Consider the following 23,189-nt stretch of genomic DNA (forward strand, 5'->3'; position numbering starts at 1 on the left):
TAATGGTAACCCCCCAGCATGTTGATAGCGGGGGTTTCAATAGTGGTGCCACTCAATCGAGAGAAAATGGTTGATTTTTGCTTGCTGCGGAATGTTGTGTGCCTGGCACTAGAGTAGCACAAATCTTATTTGCTACTTATGAGTCGAAACCTGAATGCTGTCCATGCCATGTTGCATATGGACATGGACTACTTCTATGCACACTGTGCAAAAAGAGGACTTACTAGATTTGAATGAAAGGTTTTCGAAAGGCTGTCAGCTGAATGAGAAGAATACATCAGTATGGATTCTACTGATGAAGATTTTAACCATCTCCAATCAGAGAAAATCTGGCCAACTCCCCTTAATATCCAACATCTTAGCGTCTCTGACCATCAACATCCTGGAGATTACCATTGACCAGACACTGAACTGGACCAGCTATACACACTGCGGCTGTAAGAGGCTGAGAATTCTGTGGCAAGGAAATCACCTCCCGACTCCCCAAAGCCTGTCCACCACCCACAAGTCAGCAGGGTGATGGAATACTTTCCACTTACCTGGTTGAGTGTAATTCCAATAATGCACAAGAAACTCCAAATCGTCCAGGCAAAGCTTGATTGGCACGCCATCCATCAACTCTCCCAACTACCAGCATAAGAACATAAGAACATAAGAAATAGGAGCAGGAGTAGGCCATCTGGCCCTTCGAGCCTGCCCCGCCATTCAATAAGATCATGGCTGATCTGTCGTGGCTCAGTTCCACTTTCCCGCCCTCTCCCCATAACCCTTAATCCCCTCTCTTATCAAAAACCCATCAACCCGCTTCTTAAAAATATTTAGCGAGGCAGCCTCCACCACTTCAACGGGCAGAGAATTCCAGAGATTCACCACCCTTTGAGTGAAGAAGTTCCTCCTCAACTCCGTTCTGAACTGCCCCCCCTTTATCTTGAGGCTGTGCCCCCTAGTCCTACTGTCTTTTTTGAGCGGGAAGAGTCTTTCCACCTCTATCCTATCCATCCCATTCATCATCTTATACGTCTCAATGAGATCTCCCCTCATTCTTCTAAACTCTAACGAGTACAAGCCTAGTTTATTCAGCCTCTCCTCATAGCTCAACCCCCTCAACTCCGGTATCAGCCTAGTAAACCTCCTCTGCACTCCCTCCAAGGCCAAAATATCCTTGCGCAGGTGCGGCGCCCAAAACTGCACACAGTACTCCAGCTGCGGCCTCACCAATGCCCTATACAGCTGCAGCAAGACCTCCCTACTTTTATATTCAATCCCCCTCGCTATGAAGGCCAGCATCCCATTCGCCTTCCTGACCACCTGCTGCACCTGCAGGCTGGGTTTTTGCGACTCATGCACAAGGACCCCGAGGTCCCTCTGCACCGTCGCCTGCTGCAGTTTTTCGCCACGTAAGTAATAGTCCTTCCTACCATTCTTCCTACCAAAGTGGACCACCTCACACTTGCCAACATTAAATTCCATTTGCCATTTCCTGGCCCATTCGCCCAGCCTATCTAGATCCTTCTGCAGACTCTCCACACCCTCCGCACAATTTGCCTTTCCCCCAATCTTGGTGTCATCAGCAAATTTCGACACCCTACACTCGGTTCCCTCCTCCAGATCATCTATATAAATGGTAAATAGCTGAGGCCCCAGCACCGACCCCTGGGGCACCCCACTAGTCACCAACCGCCAATCCGAATAGCACCCATTGACCCCCACTCTCTGCCTCCTATTTGACAACCAATCCTCTATCCACGCTAACACCCTACCCCCAACTCCATGTCCTCTGACCTTCTGCAGTAACCTCTTGTGAGGTACCTTATCAAACGCCTTCTGAAAATCCAGAAAGACCACATCCACCGGCTCTCCTCTATCCACCGCCCTAGACACATCCTCATAGAACTCCAGTAAATTGGTCAGACACGACTTCCCTTTAATGAAACCGTGTTGCGTCTGCCCTATCAAGCAATTGCCTTCAAGATGCCTCGCAATTTCCTCCTTAATGACGGATTCTAACATTTTACCTACCACAGACGTTAAACTAACCGGCCTGTAATTCCCCGCCTTTTGCCTGGCACCCTTCTTAAACAACGGCGTAACATTAGCCGTTTTCCAATCCTCCGGCACTTCCCCGGAATCCAGCGACGTCTGGAAAATAACCACCAAGGCATCCACTATCACCTCCGCCATTTCTTTCAGAACCCTCGGATGCATTCCATCCGGTCCTGGGGACTTGTCCACAATCAGCCCCTCCAGTCTGTCGCGCACCACCTCTCTAGTAACAGTAATGTCATTAAGACCCTCCAGTCCTACCACCTTTCCATCGCTAACACCCGGCAAATTATTCACGTCCTCCTCCGTGAAGACAGAAACAAAAAAGTTATTCAAGACCTTAGCCATATCCCCATCCCCTACCACTAGGTCCCCTTTCTCATCCGCTAAGGGACCAACGTTCACCCTAGCCAGCCTCTTCCTTTTTATATATTTATAAAAACTCTTGCTATCCTTTTTTATATTAAGTGCTAGCCCAGCTTCATAGCTTCTTCTACCCTCCTTTATCAACTTTTTTGTCAATCTTTGTTGACATTTAAACCTTTCCCAATCCTCTTCTCGCCCACTGCTCTTAGCTACTCTAAATTCCTCCGCTTTTAATTTAACACTTTCCTTCACCTCCTTCGTTATCCACGGCTTATTACCTCTCTTCCTACTGTCCTTTTTAACCATCGGAATAAATTTCTGCTGAGCACCAAGAAAGATCTCCTTAAAGATCCTCCACTGCTCCTCAGCAGACCTACCTTCCAACGCGCTCCCCCAGTCCACATTCGCCAATTCTTCTCTCATCCTACCATACTCCCCTCTATTCAAACAAAGGACATGTTGTGGCCACACTGTGTACTATATGCAAGATGTACTGCAGCAGCTCACCAAGGCCCATTTGACAACACCTTGCAAACCCGCAACCTCTGCCATCTAGGACAATGGCAGCAAATGCAAGGGGATACCACTACACAACATCCAGACATGGAACTGTACAGTCATTCCTTCATTGTCACTGGGTCAAAAATCTGGAACTCCCTTCCTAGCAGCACCGCTGGTGCCAAATGGACTTCAGTGATTCAAGAGAGAGGAGGAGGGTGGGGGGAAGGAAAGAGAGAGGGTGGGGGGGGGGGGGGGGGAGGAAAGAGAGAGGAGGGGGGAGGAAAGAAAAGAGAGAGGGTGGGGGGGAAGGAAAGAGAGGTGACTCCACCCCATCATCAAGGGAAATGAGCAATGGACAACAAATGCTCATCTTGCCAGTGACCCCCACATCCAATGAAAAGTATGAGTACACATCTTGAAGAAAACACACAGAGTATTTCCTTTTGTTGCTCACACATGCTGCTGATTGTAATGAATTGGATGTGATTAGAGGTTTTTTTTCAGTTGTGGTCCTGATTCATCAGAGGGGTATTATGAATAGATTTTGCTTCAAAACCACATCAAAATAATCAGGATCCAAATATTTACTGAAAACTTGCCATCAGTTACCTTTTGATGAATGACTATCCAACCCTTTGTCTATTGACAATTTCTTAGTCTATCTCCACTGATCTTTAATTAAATCCGGGTGTGTTCTTCACTGCTAAATTTGATTCCCAGAAGCTTGATTTTCTCTCTTCCATCAACCAGTTTCCCTTCTTTTAATAAAGACCAAATCTGATTAAGAGTTGAACACTCTTCCTATATTTGGGGATCTTTTTCTAATGAGTCTCTCAATCCTGGACAAGAGAAAAGAAAATCAATAGGCTATCCTGTTCTTGTGAGCAGCTGCCAATCTATTTCTTTTTGTTTCAACTTGGCTTTTACTCTCCATTTTCTAAGTATCATAAGGTGGTGATTTTCCCATTGTACCTTCTGCTTGTGCATAGAACATGGAATCCCTATTATGCAAATGGAGGCTATTTGGCCCACCATGTTCCTTAATTCCAAAAATACTGCCCTCCATGATGATCCTCATCGCCCACTTTTGCTGCTGAAATTAAGATTAGTTGCAATCAATCTTCTTTGGGATGCTAAATTCCTTAATGTTTTCTTCCCTTGTTTACACAGCCCAGGAATGATGGGCGGGATTTTATGGCCACGCTCAAAACCGTAAAACCCCACTCAAGATCATTGGGCCTTTCTATGGCCTCCTGCTTGCCCGCTCCGATTCCTGTGGTGGGTGGGATGTTAAAATTTGCCCCAGTGCCACCTTTTTTAAAAAAGACTTAATTAGTCCTTTGGCCTACTCTTTTCAACCTTGGTGGTGGTGTTGCTTTATGAATCTTAACCCCTATCAAGGTTTCTCAATTTCTTTAAATATTTTATGAGATTTATAGCAGCAAATTAATCAAAATATTAAACTTGATCAGGAACGGAAGGAATCATTTTCATGTGCCTTTATATAGATATACAAATTCCTTTAAAAGACATGCCCTTATTCAACATGTGAATTGATATGATTAGATTGTACTATATAATGGAATATGAATCTGAGATCCATAAATTTTACTTCCAAGTAACATTGCAAAAATCCTTTGCAAGAACAACAATTTTTGTTAATTGTAAAATTCAAATTTTCTTTTCTGATCGAAAGTAGTAAAATTATTTTTATCTAATTTCATTCAAAGCTTAATTTTCATTACAGATAATCATTCTTTCTCATTTAGGAACATGGTTCTCTGAACATTTCTATTTTCCAACTAACTTGCACATCTTTGGACTATGAGAGGAAATCGGAGCACCTGAAGGAAACTTACGCAGACATGAGGAGAACATGCAAGCAGTTACCCAACAAGGGGGGATTTGAGTCTGGGTCCCTGGTACTGTGCGGCAGCAATGCTAACCACTGTACCAGCCCCACAAAACAGGGCTGGTGAAGACACCAAACATGTGAGCCGGTGACACCCACATCCCATGAATGAATAACAAAGTTCCAACGAGCTTGACAGTTTTTGTCTTTGAGCACATTAATGCCTAATTTTAACAATTACAAAAGGATACCTAACCTCCCCCAGAGGACACTTGATCTCCCACAAAGTTTCCCGGGACCTTCCCTTTCCAAAAGGCACTCTGCCTATCCAAACAAATCTCGAAAGTTCAGACCTGCCCTTACCAGGTCTAATCTGCACACACTGGGCTTCTTGTTTTAAGGCTACCAAAATCCCAGCTGAGTGGAGGCAGTTAGTGATTTAGATGCCTCCATAAAATGCACAAGTGCAAAACCCCATTACCACCCCTGCAAAAATGGGAAATGCCAGGTTCAGGTACTCAATGACACTAAATAAGACTTATGCTCATAACGAGCATGTCCAGAATGACAATTCAAGAAATAACACACTGAAGAAAGAAGCCTTCAGTTGTATTAATCAAAACATCACCATTAATGTCATTTTTCAAACCACAACTTTCCACGTGACAGCATGTGTTCACCCCTTTATTATACTGAACAATATGTGGTTCTTTGGGCACACTGTTGTATACTCAATTATATTGCTTCACATTTCTGAATTGATGAGCTTACATGAGAGCCTTGTCTCATTACTTTCAATTAACTATTCAAATAAAGATGAATGAGATTGCCCAAGGAGAGCTCACCAGTTTGATTCCTGGATTGCCAAGGCAACAGTTTCTATACCCTCCTAATCCAGAGCCCGTCTTATTTTCATATGAACAAACATTGTGAAAGCTCTCCATTGTTACAGCAGATTCCATAATTACGTTCTTGCTGATCTTTTGATCGGGAACCCAGTAATTTAATGTTGCTGCACCATGCACCCCATGCCTAAAAAGTCACTCAACATGCTTCTTGTAACTGTGTAAATGTAGCAGTGTAAAAATGTTTAAGTAGCATTTTAAAATTCTAAGTAACAGCATGTAACATAACACCAGGTAAAGACTGCAGCCCACTTGTTAGGTGGAACCTTATATCAATGCAGAAGTGATGATAAATCGTGAATAGGACTAGTCTTCAAATGGAGGCGAACATTACAATGCTGCAGTTGGTGCATTATAAATACAAGCTCAACTAATCCTGAAAGCACAGGCAACAAAAGAAAGGGCTGACATCATCTACATGATTAGAACTTCCATTCCTTTCTGTACAGTTCTGAAGTTGTTCTACTGCCACTCATTTGCACAGTGCTGATTGAACACTGGGAAACAGTATTGAAAAGGAAAAAGATTTAAAATCTTTTCAAAACTACTGTGCACGTGAATGTTACTGTTATTTAGTAACATCATTCTTCTCCCCTGCTCTTCACCATTCCTTCAAACAATAGTGTTCAATTATATGACTTTAAACATGGAAAAATGTCCCAAGGTTCTTCAGCAAGGCATAATCAGTAACGGACCCTGATCCAAAAGGGGTGATATTAGGAGAGCAAACAAGGAGCCTGACAAAGTGATGTTCTTTTTAAGGAAGTGGAGGGTTTAGGGCAGGCTTTACAGTGTAGGATGAAGATGCATAGAGGATAGAGTTGGCAGATCTGTGCGTTTGAGATGTAGCGTTGAAGGGCTGCAATGGATTACAAGGATAAGCAGGAACAGTCTCTTTTAAGTTGTTGAAATAAAAAGATGAAGGTGCTGTGTTACTGGGTTCCAACTGGTTCCAGTTTAGGTCACCGTTCTCTATGATCAGAAACAACGTTTCACTTTTCTCTTCCCATCCAGGTTCAGAGGTTAAACAATGGCACAAACCATGTGATCTGGTTTTAGAGGAAACATATCTTCTATCCTGAATAAAAGTAAATTTCTGCAGATGCTGGAGTCTGAAACCAAAAGAGGAAATGCTGGAAAATCTCAACACGTCTGGCAGCATCTGTAAAGAGAAAGAAACTTGACGTTTCAGGTCCAGATGAGCCTTTGTCAAAGCTAAAAGGATTCGGTGCAAGATTCCAGCCTCTGCAATAATTTGCTTTTAACTTGTTGCCACTTTTCTTCCAGGAATGCCTACCCTGAAGAAGTACTGCTCTTCTCTCCCCTTTAGCATTGACAAAGGGTCACCTGGACTCGAATAGTCAGCTCTTTTCTCTCCTTACAGGTACTGCCAGAGCTGCTGAGGTTTGCCAGCATTTTCTCTTTTGATTTTATCTTCTATCCTGAGTTGAACATTACATCATTTCAGTTTGAATTGTTGTCATAACAGAATACACATCATGTGTTTCATTGAAAAACAGTTTACCTGGCACTTTTACAGGCAGACAGTGCCCTTTTGAGATCCATCAAACGTTGAGAACAAAGGCTTTTAAAATTATTCAACTTTTAGTTAGATGTTTTTGGACTTCTTTCTGTATCAAACCATTTGTGCAGTTGAGGGTGAAACATCTGATTTTTTTTTTACCTTTCTGGGTTTGACTTTATCATGGAAGTCGTACTGTCCAATTCCTTTACAACCAATTCCAAGCCACCAGGGAATTCCTTGCTTATCCTGGAAGATAAAAGTAAACAAATAATATTTTAAAATGTGGTTTGAAATAGCAACTATCTACATAACTCAACAGTAGGTTTTGCTTAGTCATATCAAAACTAAACAGATGTTTTCCTTATAGTGATATACATTTCCGAGGCTTGAATATAAAAGTTCATTCACATCAATAAAGCACAAAAAATGTTTTGCTTGCAAGGATCTACATTACGTGGTAGCCCCCCCCCCCCCCTTACAGTAAATTTTATTAAAAACAAAACATTTTCAATATTACTACGCAATCTGATCTGCCATCTACATTAGCACAGAACAGAAATGGTCCAGTGGGCTGGGTGCTGTGGTTAGATTCTGACCTTTCACCTCTAGGATGAGTGTACCAAATCAAACTAGGTGTGAGGAGATCAAAGTCCCCTCTACAAGGGGTCTAAGTGAAATGACTTTTGGCAGTTTTAACCAGTTGCTAACGGCCGTGGACCCAGTCAAGGCCACTGCTGTTGGGGCTGAGTAGACTCTCTGCATCTGGCTGGATTAAGCTTGAACTGAGAATACTTGACACAAACTCAGTACCTGAATTCCATCCCCCAATTTCCACCCAAGTTCTGAGACCTTTTATTTTGAGAAGACATTGAGAAAAAAATGAAATTATAGAGTGCTTAATGTGCACAATATAGGCTGGTAGATGATACAAGCCCTGTAGTTACTTAGTCACTTCCTGACAAATCACTGTTTTGTATTTACATGAAAACTCTGGTCACACTTCAATGTTTTTGTAAATACCTGGGAAAACTTTGGTACACCTGACCTTTTGGCTTTCATTTTCCCAATACTCCAATTTGGAGTTGGCCATCAAAAAGTTGCATTTATAACTAGTTAAACAACAAATATTTTCTAACTAACTGAAGCATTACAAAAAGTTATTGACTAATTTGTCTTATTTACTCGGACACGCTTGGTAACTTTTCCCCTCCCTAAGTTTGGGTGGTGGCAGTCATTTACACAAGCAAGCTATTAAATGCAAGTGCATATTTAAATATTGATAATTAATGTTTGAGATCATGAGTCGACCTACAGGACACATAATACAACACACCTGGGTCTGAACGCGATAGCAGATAAACTTGAGCTCTAATAATCTCAGTTTTTACTTTCTATAAAAAGCCATTCAATAAATCCAAATATATACAGAAGGGAACTCTTGGAGCATAAGCAAGCCCACAGTTGATCTACAGATAGGCAGCTGAATTTCCTCCTTTTGGGCAAGTATCTTGAGATTGGGTAGAGGTTAGTTCTAGTCAGAACAGAGACAAAAAAAAGGGGGCAAACAAAATGTTGTTTTCATTTGTACAGAACAGCAAACACAAAATCGGTTATGGTTATAATTTAAACTCTTCAGGAAAATCTAACGCCACTTCCTTGATATGTCTCAGTAAAGTCACCATAGTTCCCAGATGACCATAGACGAACTGGTGGTGATTTAATCTGAGGATCACCATACCTCAGGCAACAGGCAAGGTTAAGAAGGCGGGGCCTTCATGAATAACTTCAGCCGATCTGTCTCAGTATACTTCATAGACTGTATTGCCATTTTAAAACCATCTTCGGTATTTTGCTGATTATTACAGCTAATCAAATTAGGCGTGAACAATTAATATGTAAAATAAAAAACATTTCGAAACATATAGTGGACAATTCTCCTGGAAAAAAAAGTGTCAAATTCATGTAAAAAGTGGAGTAAATCACGCTGTTTTTTCACAGGAGTTTCAAAATGGATCTCCCACACTCTGTGCACTGCTGTATGCCTCAACAGGAATCATGCTGAAAATCAGTGGGTGGGATCTATTCCCGCTTCAGAGGACAGCAGCATAGCACTGAATGGCCACTGCGCATGCACTGATCTGTGAGAATGGCAATCCGCGTATGTGCAGTAATCTCCACTTGATCGCTGGCCAGCCCTGCGACCCCCACAATGCTGGCAACCTACCCCCTAATTGCTGGCCCTACGAACATCTCCAACCCCTACTGCCCCCTGCAGTCCCAACCCCCACCACTAGCAGGCCTGACCACATCACCCCCACCCCCACCCCACTCCCGCATGGCCAGCCCCAGTCGCTGGCCTCCCTCCCTCTGGCACTCAGCCCAATTGCAGAGTGGCAGCAGGACCCCCTACCTCACCAACACGTCCCCCCCCCCACCTCCCAGAAGCCCTGACCCTATTAGGCCTCACCCCCTTTGCACTAATTGATGTCTGTTTGGAAGTGCTAGGATGCCCCCTAGGCATTGGTACTTTGCCCCTTTGGCAGTGCCAGGGGGCCAGGCTGGCACTAAGGTGGCAATATGCAAGAGGCACCCATTGCCCCCACTGACACTTTGGGGGAGCCTCTATGGCTTCCCCTTCACTCCATTGGGTGGGCCACCAGCTCCCTCCAGATATAGTAAAGCCCGCTGGAGTGAACCACTCCTGATGGGGGGAGGAGGGGGCACTAGCAGGCATGAGACTTCAGTCTGCAAAATGATCTCTGCTTCAGTCTCCCAGCCCACTGTGCTACAAAAGCAGCATAGTGGGACTGGAAGAATCACCCCCAGAATGATTGCAAACCATGTTCTTTGAAATTAAAATATGGGACACTCATATCTGTCTTTCAATCAATGTGCAATAAAATATTTCACAAGTATTTAATTTTATTGAGGATTTATCATATTGTGATTCAGATTGCCAGAAAAAGTTGCATCAATTCATATCACCAGTTCAATTACATCATCTTTCTTTTCACAATTACTACACTAGTTGAACTTTACATCAACTACAACTTTGACAGTAATTACCCTGCATTTGCTTCTACTTGAGACAGAGTACACCTACATGCCACATATTTCAGTAAACTGGTTAAAAAGAATAATAACCCTGTAGCAAAATCGACTTATTTTTAAACAGATCAGTTAATAACATCTCAGGGTGACTTTAAGTCCTACTTTACACATTTAACAGGAGCAATATAAATAGAGTGCAGTAAGGAAACAATTTTGGTTATTTTTATGTGTTCGCATGAAGGAACATGGATTGTAGGAAGTTTATTAGTAGATTATGATCAGAGTTTTTTTTAAGAGATGCCTATTTTAGGAATTAGCCTGATTTTTTTCAAAACCAATGACTTGGATAGCATGCCACCAAATCTTCAAAGAAAAAGGTGCCAGCTTCAGCTCCTGATCTGCATGGTGATAGCACATTTTCATCAGAGCATCAGTGGCACTACTACTTCGAACTTCAACTTTCTGGGGTTGGGACTCCTGATCCCAGATACTGTCAGTGACGATTCGTGTTAGTGCCTATGGGAACATCGGACTTGCTGTGATGGTTCATATATTCGGATAACTCACATACACATCTAGGCTGGCTACTTTTATTTATTCTAATAGCAATTAAGACCACAAAGGATCCATCACACAAAGCAGCCGCCCATCCATTGTCTCTTTTTACATTTCCCACTGCCTCGGAAAAGTAGCCAGCATAATTAAGGACCCCACGTGCCTGGGACATACCCGCTTCCACCTTCTTCCATCAGGAAAAAGATACAAAACTCTGAAATCACATACCATCAGACTCAAGAACAGCTCCTTCTCTGCTGCCATCAGGCTTTTGAATGGACCCACCTCACACTAAATTGATCTTTCTCTACACCTTAGCTATGACTGGAACACTATACTCTGCACTCTCTCTTTTCCTTCTCTATGAACGGTATGCTTTGTCTGTATAGTGCGCAAGAAACAATACTTCTCATTTTATGCCAATACATGTGACAATAATAAATCAAATCAAATGGCATGCCAAGGTGGTAACAGACTATGTAAATGCTTACTTTTCTAAGGTATGAATGAACTACCAGTGCCTGTAGAGCTGTAATCCAATTTGTGTTATTGCAGAAAGGAGGAGACAAGGGAGGAAAAAAAAAAGAGAACTTGAGAAAAAAAAACAAATGTTTCACGTGCAGAGAAATCAAATGAGGAAATACCATCTCAGGGTTGGGGCGGGGGATAGGGGGAAGCTATAGAGCTATGGTGATGGAATGGAAGAAACAGAAAACCACAGGTTCGCAATAAGAAATTATTAAATGAAAACAGCTTTCTTTAAAATAAAACCACACTGTTGATGAGAAACTGTGAACATAAGAGATCACAGTGCCAAACAATCACATTTCATGACGAACCTTTACTCCATAGTAATGAATTCCATAGGTAGGAAGAGCTTCCACCACAGTCATATAACTGAAAAAGGAAACACAATTAGTTAAGCATAGTGGTAACATGTTTTTCTTGTATGTTTTATTTATTCTAAAAGAAACCATGAACTCAATTAGTGACATTACTGCTTGCTAATTAGATGCCTCTATTTTAAAATTCAAACGTTGTTTTCAAATACCCCCATGGCCTTGCCCCTCCCTATCTTTGTAATCCCTTCCAGCCCCACAATCCTCCAAGATATTTGTGCTCATCTGCTTCTGGCCTCTTGAGCAACTCAATTTTAATTGCCACACATGTTGATTGTGGCATTAAATGTCTTGATCCTTTACTCTAGGATTCTCTCCCTAAATCTCTTAGACCCGATTTCTTCCTTTAAGATGTCCCTTAAAACCTACCCCTTTGACCAAGCTTTTGGCCTTATGTGGCTTCAGGTCTCATTTATAAGACTGAAGTGCTTTGGGACATATTATTGCTTTAAAGGTTATTCCTTTTGGAGGAGGGAAAACTGACAGCTTAAAGTATGCCTTTACACAAAGAACGCTCAAAGGTTTATTTAGTGGAATGTGAATTTAGATACTTCACTTTCTAAATTGGTTGAACCTGTCCCACATTCGAGTCAAGAGTCTTGTGTGTCTTAGAAGTAACAGTTCTATTGAAACTGCAATAATTATTTACAAAACCAATCTTAACCTCCATTTGTTATGAATAAGAATTAAACAATAGACATTTCTGTTGTTTTATTTTGCTCTTTAAAAGCACAGGTATGAAATTAGTTCATCTGATTTGTAATGTTGGTGGGAGAAGCAGGAATGCCACCCACAGTCTTATTGTGATTACAAGCTTGGCTGCAGTGCATTCATTTGGCAAACTTCTGAACCATTATACATTTTACTGGTAGGCATAAAGTGCAATTCTGTCAAATCTTGTGGTTCCACTGAGGTTGCCTTCAGCTTGAGTCAGGAGGATTCTGCCTCATCAGGCTTCTCTGCACGGTTTACTTCAAAGGATTTCTACATAAGATTCTCTGCCCAGGGTCGATAAATAGTGTGCAGAATGTAGGTGACGAGTTTCAATTTGTTGCGCTAGTTACTTACGCCAGTCAAGCAGCAAGACATTTTATCCTGAAGTCAGATTGCAAGAAGGTCGCACTGCATGGGTTTTGCCAGATGACTTACTGTAATTAGCAGCACGGAAATAAATGAGGAATTGCCTACCAAGCAAGGTGACCAGTGAACTGTAAAGCTCTGATTTGCCTGGTTCAGCTACGGAATTTATTATCCACAAGAAAGTTTTATTTTATAATGTTGGTATAGTCTTGTGATTTCAATGGTTTGGAATTTTCCTAAGAAATAGGAGCAGGACTAGACCATAAAGCACCTGAAAAATGCTCTGCCATTCAACGTAATTACGACAGATTTCACTTAATTTCACTGTCTTAAATTCACTTCCCTACTTGCTCCCCACGTCCACCGATTCCCAAAGACACCAAAAATCCGTCTCTCAGCCTTACAAATTTCAATGATGGACCATCCACATCCCTCTGCAGTAGGCAATTGCAACAATTGACAATCCTCTGAAAAAATAAATCATTTCTAATCCCAGTTCTATGTGAGTGATCCTCATCCTGAGATTGTACCGCAACCAGAGAAATCAACCTCAGGGTCTATCCTGTCAAGTCCTCTCTGAATCCTGTATGTTTCAATGAGATCCCCTCTCATTCTTCTAAACTCTCAACAGCATAGACCCAATGTCCTCAGCTTCACATCGTGGGACAAGCTTCTTATCCAAGAGATCGATCTTGTGCACTTTTGCTATATGATACTAGCATGGATAGAGGATTGGCTCTAGCCTCATGCAAATACATCTTCCTTCAGACAGAGGGACCAAATTTGCACACAGTTCTTCAGGTGAAAATCCATCAAAACCCAATCCTGTAGCAAGTCTTGCTTGTAATGTACTCTAAAGCCCTTTCAATAAAGGCCAACATGCCATTTTGCCTCCTAATTGCTGGTTGTTTCTGTCTGCTAATTTTCTGTGCTCCTTGTACCAATCCACACAAGTCTGTCTGAACATTAACATTTGCATGTTTCGTACCTTGGGAAAATATTTTGGTTTCTCTTTTGACTAAATAACCTCACACTTTCTCACATTATTCTCCATTTCACATTTCCCCACATTATACTTCCTCTCACACTTGCCCAAATTATGCTTCTTGTCAATCACTTAGCCAGCCTATATCTCTTTACAGCCTTTCTGTGTCCACCTCGTAGCTTCAAACCATTGAATTCTCAGCAAACTTAGCTGCATTACTCTTTGTCTCTTCAGCCAAGTCAATGATATAGATTGTCAATAGCTGAGGCCCCAGTATAGATTTTTGCATAACTTCACTAGTTTCAGCGTGCCAATCTGAAAACGTGTTTATCTTTACTCAATGGCTCCCTGTCCATGCTGCAGCCAGTCCTCTATCCAAGCTAATACATTACACCCACTTCCCTGAGCCCTTATCTTTTTTTGTGGGGAGTCTTATTGAAACCTTTTGGAAACCAAAGGCTCCCATTTATGTGTTCTACTTATACATCCCCCCCAAAAATGCTAAAAATATTTTCCTTTCCATAAAGCTATGCCGCGCTCGCCCCAAGGGTGGAAAATCCCACCCAACATCAACAGAGCATGGCATGGTCAGTGTGCCGCCCACTACGATTGCCATGGCAGGCAGGATGGGAAAATTCCAAATGTTTGTTCAAAATCTCTACCATATTCTCATTTCCCGGAGATACTTTCTCCTTGTGCTACCTGTAAAGGACTAACATTTACTTTAGCTACTCTTCTCTCCTTTACATACTTGTAAAAATTCTTCCAAACTGTCTTTATATTTCTAGTTAGTTTACTCTTCATATTCCATTTCTCCCTATCAATGTTTTGGTCACATTTTGCTGGTTTCTAAAATTCTCCCAATCCTCAAGCTTTCTTCGCAATAAGCCTCTCCATTGAATCTAATTAAGTACAACCTTTAACATCTCCAGTAAGCTTCTGTCCTGATGAGTGCAAGACGAAAAGCTTGGGCAATATGTCTCTTTTCAGAATTAGAGCTTGCCAACTTCTATTCTTGTGCTTTCAATCATCCATGTAACATAATACTCATTTTGAGTCAGTTAACACACATGCAAAAGTCCTCTCTCCCTCCATCCCCAATGTCTCTCCCATTCTGTTGAAGAGTGCAAATCTCAGTGGGTTAATCACATCGGCCTAAACAGAGTGTTAATAGGATATTCAAATGTGGTGGACATCACAAGTGAGCCTGATTGCTACTCTTTCATTTGCCATCAGGGTCAATGGTCAGAAGTATGAATCCTGTTTGCCATTTCCTCATCCCAGCTCCAGGAACACCAAGCCAGTTGAGGTCAGTAAACTCAAAAGGAGTGAGAATGAGACTTGGGATTGTCTGCACTGCATGGCTTGGTCAATTATTGCTGCCTTTACGCATGTATATAGTTTTAAGTTTGAAATGTTATGACTGTAATTTGTATAGAACTGTAAAAAGTTTTAATTCTGCACTGGTTGCAATTCAAAGACATGTAGATTTGCAATGGTTTGCTTGATATTTTTATGAGTGAAGTATATTTTTGGAAAAAAGGTGGTTCGGGAAAGGCCACACTGTAAGGCCTCTTATCAGAGGCAGACTGAGGGCCCGGGAACTGCAGAACACCCTCGACCTGCGCAACTGTGTGCCAATCCAAGAAATAACGGCACACGGTAATTTTTGAGGCATGTATATAGTTTTCAGGTTTGAAATGTTATGACTGTAATTTGTATAGAACTGTAAAAAGGTTTAATTCTGCACTGTAGGCAATGCAAAGACATGTAGATTCGCATTGGTTTATTTGAAATTTTTATGAATAAAGTATATTTTTGGGAAAAAAAACTTTTACTGAAGCGTTATGAAGTTAATTATTTATTCTCTGAGTTGTCAACAATCGGTGGACTGAGCAACAGGTATGTACTTACTTGACAATTGCTTGTCCTCTGCTGCGACCTTTTAGTTTTTTGTAATGGTTGATCACTTTATCTTCACTGCAAGCACAAACAAAACATTTTCGTTCAGTCCAAAAGTAAACTTCCAATCAACACAGTTTGCTTAGCCATGGAGCCACTCATTATGTGCAGTTTGTCTAATTTGCTTAGTTAATGAAAACAACTCCTCTGCTCTGCTCAAAGTGGCTGCCCTACACAGCCATGCAGAAAATTCTGTCTAGTCCAGTGCCACTAATTTATCTGGCTTGCTTGCATGCATCTTTGATTCTGAAACCATCACAAAAGAGCTTTTCGTTACTGATTAACCAAGCTCACCCAAGTATAGTTTTATACACAATTAATCCAATGTACAATACTTGCTGCCTCTGAAATATTTTTAGACAAGCGTTTTGATTGTAGCAATTTCAAAGAATGTGTAACTGTATGGAACCTCTCATGGCCCAAGGCTATTCCAAAAATGCTTTAAAGTCAATGAAATAGTTTTGAAGTGTAGTCATTGTTGTAAAGTAGGGGGATTTTAAGATTCAAACCAATAGTAAAAGCTATTTTGGAATTGGAAAATGTGGATGATGACATTTTCAATTAAGAACAGCAAGGAATAAATAGCTACACAGAGTGGTAAACTTGTATACTACACCTGACTGCACTGGAACAACAGACTTTATGTTACCAGTACTTCAGTTGAGCATTCCATTGAAGCAATGAATCAACTACCCTATTCATCAACCCAAAAGATCAGCCATTAGTAGCGGAGCTAATTTATACAGATACAAGAGTCTGAATGTAAGGCATGGACAAGTTGAATTGCCACCTTATTCTTCTCAATGGTCTGGGAAGTAAAGGTACATCAAGTGTAGGTCAAAAGCAAAAGCTCTTGTTCATGTCAGAGGTTTAAAGACAAGTGATAAAAGTGTAATCTGCTAATTTAGTTGATCATAGCCTGAGCAGCAGTTGCAACTCAATCATCGCCATGAGTGCTGGAAGTATGTACAGTAACTGAATAAACCAGGATTCACACACTGCACTGCTGTCTAGTGACCCCCCCCCCATATTCACACATACACTACTATCCAGTGACACCCCCGCCCCAGGATTCACACACCATACTGCTATCTAGTGACACCCCCCCCACGATTCACACACTGCACTGTTTTCCAGTGACACAGTTATGGCCTCCATCACAATACCATCAATTGTTAAATCAAGCCAGAAAAAAATGTTTTAATCCCCACTTGGGGCATTATGTTCTGGAATATCTTTGAGATTTGATGTGATCCCCAAATAATCCTGAGCAGGGAAACTGAATTTAAAAAATTGTGGGTGGAATCTGGTGGCCATTCACTTCAGCAAAATTTTCTGGTCACGCTGCAGTGAATGTGGATTTGGCCGAGCGCCAAATTCTCCATCCCCACTTGCAGTGGTGCCAGGGTGTGAACGGCTGAAAAATCCCAGCCATAGATTTGATAGCAGAGACGCAATGGGTCAAATAGTCTGCTAACATATTCTCATTATAAAGTCACGCAAAGAATGCTGCTTGAATTATGGGATTGCAAGCATCTCGAGCATGCCACTCTTAAGTTCTTATCATCAGTGGAGGAAGTGATTTTTTTTCTGTTAGTGCAATAACCTTTACTAAAATGAGTAAGATTTGTGTGTCATCACGATCACTACATGTAGAAATTACTATAGATGCACTGTCAAAGTCTGCTACTCCACACATTTAGGTTAAGGGTTTAAAAAAACCTGTAAGACTACTTCAAAAAAAAATGGAAACTTTGACCGAACAGTGCCAAAGTTATCATTTCAGCTTTCCATCTGAACAACTCAAAGAACAAAGAACAACCCAGCACGGGAAACAGGCCCTTCGGCCCAACGAGCCCGCGCCGCCGCATCCTCCTACACCTACCCTGCCCTGCGTGTATGCCAGTGGAACCCCTAACTTAGGCCAGGGAAGAACTTCACATCTAGTTCTGTGGCTGACCACTCACCCACAACCCAACAGCAAAATACCTTGGCATCATTGACCTACCAACAGCACATTTAAAAACACTGGAGCCAAGGTCAAGACAAGAGTGAATCTCAGTGAAACTACTGGGTACCATTCGGGGCAGCAGAGCCAACACACTACGCACTGCTTCACTCACCCTGGTCTATGCCAAAGCAGAGTAGTGCTGCTCAATCTGACCCAGAAGCTGCCAAATGTTTTAAGGCTCCACTTCCAGAAAGCTATGAGGATTATTTCTGGACCATTCAGACCAACATAGCAGGAGTGGCTTCCTGGGTTAGTATACACTGAACCTCCTAATGTCTGCAGGGAACATCCTCTTCAAAGAGCACCATCGGCTTACAGCTAACAAAGCATTCTCACTGACAAAGGGTTTCAACATTTCTACAGAACTGTCTGGAAACCCATAGTCTCTTTTGAAACACACTCCAAAAATGACTAACTGATGACAGCCCCACCTCTCCATGGCGGGCATGGTTGACTGCAAACATCACCGATTGGTAACGGATCAGAGTAAAGTCCCAGCTTTCAACCTTCCATGGAAAATGTGGACAACTTTATCCACTTGAGGACAGGCGAGAGAAGGTGTGGCCACTTGCTCCACAAGTGGAATGTGAAGGTCTGCTCAAATTGTGAACAAGGCCATCCAAATCAGACCATTGCCCACATTCTGAACTCCTGGCCTGAGGAGTCCATTTCTTTTCACATTGTGGAAGCTGTTGAATGGCTTGTTAACTGCTTCCCCAACTACATGAGTTTTTAAAATGGTGAAAAGACCCAAAACAAAACACATAACCATTTGTATAAAGTTACTGTTGTTTTGTCTTGAACACTGAGGTAAATTTTCTCATCCCGTCCGCCATGGGAATCGGGACCATGCAAAGGTCCATTGGCTTTAGGCGGGATTTTCCGTTCTTCAGACTAGTGGGGCCAGAAAATCCCACCCTTAATCTTTGATATCCCTACATAGTAGAAGTGTTAGCTACTGGGAATGCATCAAAAAGTATTTCATTCCCCATCATCGACTTTTCTGAGTATTTGTAACTGACTCACCAATATGCAAGTGATGGATGTTCTTGTAATGCACGAGTAGGAAGAGCTGGGAGTTTCTTTAGTTCTTCTCTTGCACTTTCATCACTAAGAAATAAGTAGATTAAAGTGCAGCAATTATTACTGGAATATGAATGTCATTCAAGCAACATCATTCCCATTATTTTTTATTTAGAGTAACTGTCAACATTTAAATGCACATGTTTGACTGCGACATCTCCAGAGAATTTTGTGAAGCTTATTCTGCACCTACTGTAGATATAAACGTGAAGTGCCAAGTTAGAGAAAACAAAGCTTAAAGTGAAAACAGATGCTGTTCAAAGTGCAGACTGCGTTGATGAGAATCTGAATAAGAAAGATCAGTTTACATGTGGATCTGACATTTTAATCTGAATTTGATCACATTCCCAGCAAGTTCTGCAGAATAGAGATCAGAACCTGGAACAATGGTTAATATTTGAACCCAATGATATCGTGACCAGTTATAAAGTCACTCCCACCAGCTGTGGTTAAAATATTCCTGCTTGGCACAAACTAGGGTTTGAAACCGAGATCTTTCTGGTTAAGAAACACACTGCTTAAATGCACTAATCCACTAACTCATCCACAAGAAGCTGTGTTTTCTTACACTCTTTCAAACTTCTGGCATTCAATTCTATTCTTTTTGTCTTCAGCATCGGGATTCCTTTACTGGCAAAATATGTTTTTTATGTAGTGTGTCAAATTTGGCAGAAGTGGTAATAGCGGATGTAGTGAAAATTTATGTTTGTATCTTTTTCATGGTAAACGAGGTTTTCCATGGTGTTTAAACATGCTCTTTCCTTCAACACTATCCTCCTACCCATGCACACAGGCTAGTATTATGGAAACTATACTGCAGTCCTGTACAAGCAGACAGCTTTTCACTAAGACCTATCAACCAGTGAAAAATATAACTTCACAGACAACCTGGCACATGTTAGGTAGGAAGCCTCAGGGAAAATTACTCCTCGACCTCGCCACAGTTTGTTACTTCCAATGGTATGAGTGTTGTTTTCACTTGTGCTATTGAAAACAATTACCTAACATTAAAGTACAATATAATTCAATTTCTCTCAGTGCATGACACCGGAGGTACCTCACGATACTTGTATCGATAGATCATATTTGGAACATATATTTCATGTTAAACAGTACTGGTGTACCTACACCACATTGACTGCAATGATTCTAGAAGGCAGCTCACCAGCACCTCCTCATGGGCAATTAGGAACGGACAACAAATGCTGGCCTAGTCAGCAACTCTCGCAAAAAATATACTTGGCATATCCAGCCCAGAGGTTTCCAGCCCCTCAACGCCATAAGACTTTCTCCACTGAGTCTTTGTGGCAGCTGTACCAAGGTTCAGTGCATCTTTCACCATATAGTGCTAGGTCTTCAAATGTGCCATTCAGTTGCTGAAGCTCTTTGCACTGGAAGTATGGGTCAGGTCCAATGGCATTCTCACCGCGTTGATGGTCTTCCAGCAGCCATTTTTTTGATTGCCTGCATTCCATGAAACATCGCTAGCTGGGCCAGCACTTATTGCCCATCCCTAATTGTCCTTGAGGAGGCATTTAAGAGTCAATGGAGTCAGATGTAGACTTCCTTCTCTAAAGAGCATTAGCGATTTCCTTCTCCAAACAGCATTAGTGAATCAGCTGGGTTTTTTAAAAAAATGACAATTGACAGTGATTTCATGGTCATTAGACTTTTTATCCAGACCTTTAATTGAATTCAAATTTCACCATCTGCCATGGTGGTATTTGAATCACTTCCCCAGAGCGTCGTTCTGATTCTCTGGATTACTAATCCAGTGACAATACCACTATGCCACTGCCCTCTTATCAGTTGATGTTTACCTCGGTGTGCAACACTAGGAATAACCCAAGAGCACCGAGTCTGTGTCACAGAGCTCCATCATGAGGCTGCTCCAAACCAACCTCGACAAAAACCACTGCATCTCTTTCTAGACATTCTTTGGAAATGTGGCTTAGCGAAGAAGGTGGTAACAGTCTCTTGGTTACTGCAGCTGCCTCAACAGTAATGTTGAGGCTCTGGGTGTGTACACAGGATATGATGAGGTAGCTTTCCCACCACCAGCCAAGCTAATCTTGATGCTTGTTCGGAAGCACTGGCAATGAGTCATTCTGCTAAGTGTTGTAATTTATTGCTTGGGCGTTGCTAAGGTATAAGGAACTCATTCACTTTCACAGGGCAAAGTGTAAAGGTGAACAATATGCTTGGGCCTTTTCAACACATCTTTGATCCTTGTTCACATCATATTCCCTTCATTATTTAAAAATGTCTAATCCATGTTCATTCTCCACTATCTACTATAACTTATAATTTTTACCTAGTTCCAATATTTCTCTTTTCATGCTGAAAAATAGCTCACTATTTGAAAAGGACAGCTATAATTCATTTCATATCATTGATTCCTAATTAATGGTGAAAACTAGCACCTGATTAATAATTTAACTCTGCTTTATACTTATCCTAGCAACCCATTTTCAAAGACAGGGGGAAAAACTATATAGCATGAGTCAGTGAGCTCACACAACTACTTTCTTTAGAATCATAGAACCCTACAGTGCAGAAAAAGAGGCCCTTTGGCCCATCAAGTCTGCACTGAACACAATCCCACCCAGGCCCTACCCCCATATCCCTACATATTATACCCACTAATCCCGCTAACCTACGCACCCCTGGACACCAAGGGGCAATTTCTTAGCATGGCCAATTAACCTAACCCGCACATCTTGAGACATCTTTAGATCATATCTCAATGTTGAAGATCAACATATATAAGCAGAGTGCAGAATAGACATGCGCAAAAAAGAAATGGCAATTAAGAGACACTCCTTGTTTGAAACAGGGAAATGCTTAAGTTATGAACCTGAATCAACCACCCTTCCCATTCTGGGCCAATGCAAAAGTCAACTACAGGGATTGATCAAGGTAAAAGCAAATTACTGTGGTTGCTGATATCTGAATTAAAAATGGAAAGCACTGGAAAATCCCAGCAGGTCTGACAGCATTTGTGGAGTGAGAGCTGAGCCAAAGTTTCGAGTCTGGATGACCCTTGGTCACAGGTGATGAAAAGATCAAAGTAATCAGTATAGAAGAAATCGCTAAACACAGAGATCTCACAATGAAAACAGAAAATGCTGCAAATATTTAGATCATACTGATCTCTAAGGGGAAAGGACACATTATAACACCAGGGGTGCACCTTTGTTCAGACTGACCTGTTGTGTATTTCCAGCATTTCTGTTTTTACTTCAGATTTCCACAAATTACAGTATTTCTTTACTGGGAAGACTAACTAACATGGAGCTCATTTTGAGGAGGGGTGATTAACAAATCTGGGGAATTAATGACCCATTAGTCTTTACTTCAATACCAAAACTATAAAAACTTTGGCTTTCAAATGTTGAATAGAGGCAGTGAAAGCACAATGTAAGACAATGGCTTGGATTTAACACTGATTGGTGGGATCAGGGACACAGAAGGGGAAGCGCATGGTCCACTTGCTCCCTCATTCCCACCCTTGTTATTAATCATGCCAAATCAAGCATCAGCCAGTCTATTATTTGCTGGCCAATAGGAATGTTGGGCAATCATCCTCTGTTAATCATGGGTCAAAATGGGAGAAGGGTCAGGCCATGAACCAGAAGTCAGGCCTGGCCACGAATGTTAATGACCGCTGTCATCAGGTCGTGGGCAGCCTGAGCGGTCATCGACAATTTTTCATGTAGACTTTTTTTTATAAAAGTAGGATCCAGAGGTGACGTTAAAGCAGCAGAGTAGCTGCAGGGTCAGAGTGGTTTCTTCCCCAATCTGTTGCTACTGTGCTGGCAGTGTCTCATTCAGGCTCCCATGCCCAGGAAAGAAATAACATTTGCTCAAGTCTGTCGCATTTCCCCCTCTTGCTGCTACCAGTCAAAATGGAGGATCCCAAAGCCTGGACAACATGGTGGTGCTGCCCACGGTTCAATGACAACTCCCTGCGAGTCCTCCCCCGAGACTGAGCAGTGGGTGGTTCTCATGCTGCAGGATGGCAAAAGGACACTTCCCCATCAGATGAAACAAGCCTCATGAACAAGATGACAGAGGCTGCCAACAGCTGTAGGGTTGTCTCTAGGATGTGGTTGCAGGGCCATAACATGCTAAATTACTATAGCTGTTTGATGAAGGGGTGTATCTAAACTGAGTGTGTGGGGGGTGGGGGCGGGGGGGAGTACCTATTTGGGAGAGTGTGATACATGTCAAGAATGGAGCTGCCTAGTATCTTGCCCCCCCGCCCCACCGGTGTCAACCTTTCAAGGTCATCCCAGGCAGAGGAACATCAAATGAGACAATAACTTTATACTGTATGTATATAAGCTTGTACAAAATGAACATTAAACT

At 41.8% G+C, this 23,189-nt stretch overlaps 1 protein-coding gene across 2 annotated transcripts in view; it reads right to left on the reverse strand.

The window, feature by feature from the left end:
• Window positions 1–23,189, reverse strand: part of LOC145339010 (FERM domain-containing protein 4B-like) — a 317,833-nt gene that overhangs the window by 43,374 nt on the left and 251,270 nt on the right. For both annotated transcript variants that reach the window (XM_080183444.1, XM_080183436.1), the window contains exons 8-11: window positions 18,762–18,845; window positions 15,677–15,742; window positions 11,638–11,695; window positions 7,352–7,438 (exon numbers count right to left, since the gene is read on the reverse strand). In XM_080183444.1, the coding sequence (XP_080039570.1) occupies window positions 7,352–7,438; window positions 11,638–11,695; window positions 15,677–15,742; window positions 18,762–18,845 (295 nt within the window). The remainder of the gene's footprint in view (window positions 1–7,351; window positions 7,439–11,637; window positions 11,696–15,676; window positions 15,743–18,761; window positions 18,846–23,189) is intronic.

The sequence above is a fragment of the Carcharhinus amblyrhynchos genome, chromosome 3 (genome assembly GCF_965287045.1).
Source record: "Carcharhinus amblyrhynchos chromosome 3, sCarAmb.v2.hapA, whole genome shotgun sequence".
NCBI classification, from domain to species: domain Eukaryota; kingdom Metazoa; phylum Chordata; class Chondrichthyes; order Carcharhiniformes; family Carcharhinidae; genus Carcharhinus; species Carcharhinus amblyrhynchos.